Source organism: Danaus plexippus, chromosome 28, assembly GCF_018135715.1.
Source record: "Danaus plexippus chromosome 28, MEX_DaPlex, whole genome shotgun sequence".
In the NCBI taxonomy this organism is placed as follows: domain Eukaryota; kingdom Metazoa; phylum Arthropoda; class Insecta; order Lepidoptera; family Nymphalidae; genus Danaus; species Danaus plexippus.
In genome coordinates, this window is record NC_083556.1 from 2,075,624 (window position 1) to 2,080,925 (window position 5,302).

The window sequence follows — 5,302 nt, forward strand, 5'->3', positions numbered from 1 at the left end:
ATCAAAGGCGGTACGAAAAAAAGACCTCGCGAGACGCTTCGAAAGTTCTGCATCCATGCATTGACGAACCTCCTTTCAGCAACTGTCAAAGTGACAGCTGATTTATGATTTCCCATTGTGGCAACACTCGTTCGTTATGGCGCGAAACCCATTTATATTGCTAATGACATTTAGAGATATCTAAAACGGTGTATAATGAATGGTGTAAAAATATAACATAAATCTCTTATTTATGTCTGTATATATATATTTGCTTCTATAAATTTGTTTACATACAATACGTTTCAATTAAACTAGCAATTAATTTTTTTTCATTCACCCGCCAAAGGAATGAATATTCCTAAACTCTGATTGTTCGAATGAATGAGTGATACAATTCATAGCTCATAAAAAACATAGATAATAAAACATCTTTGCGAGCGAAGACGTAATAAATCCCTAGCATATCGCCGCTATTGTTATTTCCTTTATTTATCTTGACCTCTGACACCATCGTAATTACTTGGTATTGACTAATTGAGGCAAATGCGTTTAATTTTTTATTACCTGTAGTAAAAAATAAATTGACTCCTACAAAACCACGTGGATTACTGTACTGGGCATGCGTTATACGGCCGGATATTTTATCTCTTTTAGCAAAGAGTTTGTACATCAATAAATATGATTAGTTGCGCATAAAATAAAAATTCTTCGTCCTTTTTGACATTGACGTAACGTGACGAATGTTTTACTGGAAGGAATTTCGTACTTAAGATAACAACTCATCTCATTGACAATAGTTAGTTAGTAAATTAACTGTTAGTTAAAGTCTATAATATAAAAATAAACGTATGAATGACAACATCACGATTAATTGCCAGTTAAACAAACCATTGTGACTTTAGCATAATTTTATGTGCAATCATAAAAATCGAGCGAGCCGATGTAATTATGACATTAAATAAATTTAAATCCCATTCCAGGTTTTAATGAACATTTAATTACAGCACTGAAATGTGACATCGGCAATAGCGTCAAGGGCGAGTCGGTCTCAATGTGTATCAAACTTTATGAAGGTTTCATATTTATGAGGTTGTCATTTTAATGAGATGCAAATGACAATAATTTGGTATAATTTTTTTTAGATAATTTGTAATTAAATTTTTGACAATGGATCGTAATTTTAATATATATGTTAAATACGTATTTGTAAGAAGAAAATTTCGTATTGTTAGTCACGTTATTTCAAACAGTTTTGCTCTTGCTGTACCCCGTGAGTCATGACGTATATTCTCTCTTTAACATACGAGTATTAAATCCCATATAAATCATGCTAATGGTATTTTTCTTAGGAACTTAATAACTTCTAAGTTCCCATTTAACATATTCACTGAGTTAGATCTGAATTATTATTACAAATAATTCTAGTTACAACTAATGTTTACAGACGACTTATATACTACTTCTATTGATATGAATTTTATATTTCTTTCATAATATAAATTTAAAGTCTTTTCTTAGTGTGAGTAATATGATAGATAATTAAAATTATAAAATGTCTCTATCACAAGATTATGTAATGTTTAAATTTATAATTACAACTATTTAAATAAATACATGAAAAATATAACTACCTACTTAAATAAAAGTCAACGGTTTTCATTATACTGCCAACTTGGTTGGCTACAGTTGAAGTATCTCCTATATATATCAATGATAGTAGTATGGTACGTATTTTCAATTAATATCTTCAAACGAAGTCCTTTCCTTTGCGTTATAACCAATAATTGTGTTTTCCAATTAACGTTATTTAATATCGAGAAAAAACGTCCAAGAAAGGCGAGCTTAGCGTAGAAAAGTTATTTTAATTACAAATATATACAAGTTACACATGACGGAGTTAGGCCGATATTATGATCTTAAAATATAAATCTCATGACATAAGTTTCCGATAACAGTCATGATATAATAATATTAGGATTTTAATTTAAAAAAAATAATAATAATTTATGAGTAAAAACCGTGCGAGTGATCAAAACTGAATGGTTTTAAATACAGTCAGGGTGTCAGTAATACGAAAACGTCGTACTGACAGTACAAAGGTGTCATAAGCTTAGTAAGACAAATGAATATCGGCTTCGATTCGATTGCAGTAACAAAAAAAATTCAGTACATTCATAACGAACAAACTGACAGTTTGAATTCAATGTCGTACTCATACTAACGAACGGTTCCCGTGAAAAACAATGAGTAATATGTTCAGCGTGTTTTTAAATTACAAGTAGACCTACATTAACCGCGACCTAGCCTCCAGATATTAAAAACTTACAAGGAACATTGTAACAATAAATTCTTAAATAACTACCAAGTGAGAACTAGCTTTGTATAATTTATTTATCGAGCACGCCGTATCACTTCCAATCTTACCACAACGTAATAAGGTTTAGAATCCATCACAAACATATTAAGATATACGCAAAAATAGGAATTGTAAATTAAAAACTCGCGCGGCCACAATATAAAACTGGACTGCAATAAACGTCGAATTGGGATAAAAATCATAGTTCTGATATCAGCTTTATTTGTACAACCATAAAGTCTTATTTGTCTTGTGGGCAGGGTCGCCTGATATAACTACGAGATGACGTCACAGTGCTATCATACGTCTTAATCTGGTGATAAGCGAGTATTTTTATGAGCTTAGTACAACGTAAATGGTCTGGAGTTATCTAGGAGTGGTCTCTGGCCGTCTTTATGAGACCGTTGTATACATTAAGCGGATATTTAATAGAGTGACGGAACTTTCCTCCGTTACAGATGTCCCACGATCGTTGTTGAGTTATAACTGACATAAGTTACTGCTCGCGACTTTGTCTGGTAGTTTTTTTCTATTTTACTAAGTGTGTAATATATTAATTGCATTGAAACAATATATTTAGTGACTAAAGGTCGCGTCGGTGACGTGTAGTGTCACGAGATTTCATTCAGAATACGACTGTTGTGCCCCAACACAATGATAACTATGCAGTTAATCACATGTGTGATTTAAGGACAAATTATAACCCGTTACTAGTGTAAGGTTTTCGTTAAAATCCATAGAGTACAGACAAACATACATCCATACAAACTGCTCGTCTATAATGTGTATGTGATGTGTTTTGTTTGGGACGGTTAAGTTTATATTATGACAGATGTGAAGGCCGTCCTCATTACCTCCCTGATGTTTCTTCTTATTGATTATCATAACAAATCTGTATAGCTTTTGATATGACTGCTACGAAATTATATATTACGAGGGAAGATATTCTACAGAAATTTTGTTTATTGTTGATTATATAATCGCCAGGCTTAAATAATGTATTCTCAAGATGCACTTTTACATATATATAGTACGTACACTAATACGCAAATATTTATCGTTATAATTACTTCGCAATTATAAAGCAAAACCAAACGGTTTGGTTTAGAAAGAGTTTTTTTTTTTTTATTTAAAGAAACTTTATCTTGGTAAAAAGTATTCCTGTTCTATGGGAAATCTTTCATGATGCCAATGTGTTTTGGTGGGCCTCATGTACCTGATATGCCCCACTTTACTTTAACTTTCAATAATGATTTCATTTTATGAACAGATATTCAATCATACCTATTTAATCGTCATCTTTTTTGTAAGTCATAAAGATTACTAAAATTCTTATTGCTTCAAAGAGATCAATGTGCTTGACACCTCTCATTCGTTCAGTCTCGCGTTCTTTCATTCCTCCATATATCTAATGTATCTACCTCCTTCTAGCTGCTAGATAAACAAACGGATTTACTTATAGTTTTATACACCGTTCCTACGTTTCGTTGCCACTGTTAATAAAAGTTTTGTCATATTAAAAATAACGAAACGCATGATTAATAAAATGTGTAATGGTTTAAAATTGTTGAGTTTGCTTCGTTCGTCTTCTAGATCATTCTCCGTGATTTATTTCTGTGGTGGACATTTCATCGGCGGTCGACTGGGCGGCGTCGGCGGGAATTCATCTCTACACGCCAATCTCTCCCTCAGGTTGAAGTCCTTGTTGCACCACTTGTTGTAAATATCGATGAGCGATTTGCCGGTGATATATATAGCGTTCCTGAAGGTTTCGTCTGTCTCTTTGGGGAAGCATAACGCCCCGGTGGTCAGGAGACCAGCGCTGGTGTACAGAAGCCGCCTGATGATTCCACCACCACCGCCGAGCATGTAACCCAAAACCCCACCGCTAGCTACCACCCCCTGTCTGATGGTTAAATTATCAGGCTCCCGCATGGTTCTCCTGAAATTATTTTTGATTTCTTTGACAGTATCAACCGCCTTCTTGTAATTTGACTTCATAAAACATGCCGCTTCACACGCACCTTTCTTGACCTCCTGCTTGACGTTTTTCACGTGCGGTAGTAAAGAACGATGCAATAATTTAACCTTTCCGTCGGGGCATTTCTCCTTTTCTTCCAGATAGTCCTTGTACTCGTTGTACGGATTTTTATATATGGAGAGTTCGGATAATTTCATCGGCGGTGGTTTTTTTGGTGGTCCAGCATCAGGCTTCGCAGCCTCTACCTTAGGAAGAATGTTGATCTCTGCCCCTGTGAGACATATTTTCACTGCATCAATCCAAATTTTACCGATCACATATAAATCCGTGAAATTACGTTCCCCCAACTGATCTAGATCTTCGTTCTCGTTCTGTTTATTCTTATCTTCTATACAATTGCAGAATTTTGCCACCATTTCATGTGGGATGCCCAAAGTTTTTACCAGAATTTTGTTAATTGTATTTGATGTATGTCACGTTTGTTAACATGGCATGAGACATTGTTATTACTTAATACGATATAGGACCTCCTTGTAGATAAATCTTTTTATTTTTTTTTCCAACTTTATACCAAGTAGTCTAGGATCGATAGAATCGTTCATTCTCTTAAACAATGTTTCATTCAAAATCAATCAACAGTTTTGCCCCACCGAAATCACTCTGAACTCGATTACTCGCGCCGATTCAGAATTCTGCAAAAAAAAAATACAAAACTACACAGATTCATTGCACACGTATGTGATTTCTTTTTGACAATCCTAATTTCGTCCACCCAAAAAAAATACCTGAACCTTATCTCCATTATAACTAGGTCTGATATAGTCTGAACTGTTGTTTTTGAACAGCATACATCCGATAGTTTTTCTAATCGGAAGTCGATTTGCTCTGTCTGCTGAAGATGTAGGCTTTCATATTAGTTTTTGATGCTGGTGTAATAAGATATTGATGGGAACTCTCACGATTTGACATATATTATGTATCGG

General features: G+C 34.1%; 1 protein-coding gene across 1 annotated transcript; it reads right to left on the reverse strand.

Annotated features, from left to right (window-relative positions):
- Positions 1-3,873: 3,873 nt before the first annotated feature.
- LOC116776295 (uncharacterized) lies at positions 3,874-4,831 on the reverse strand. The gene has a single exon (XM_032669456.2). The coding sequence runs from the start codon at positions 4,733-4,735 to the stop codon at positions 3,947-3,949; it is 789 nt and encodes a 262-aa protein (XP_032525347.2). The 5' UTR covers positions 4,736-4,831; the 3' UTR covers positions 3,874-3,946.
- Positions 4,832-5,302: the final 471 nt, after the last annotated feature.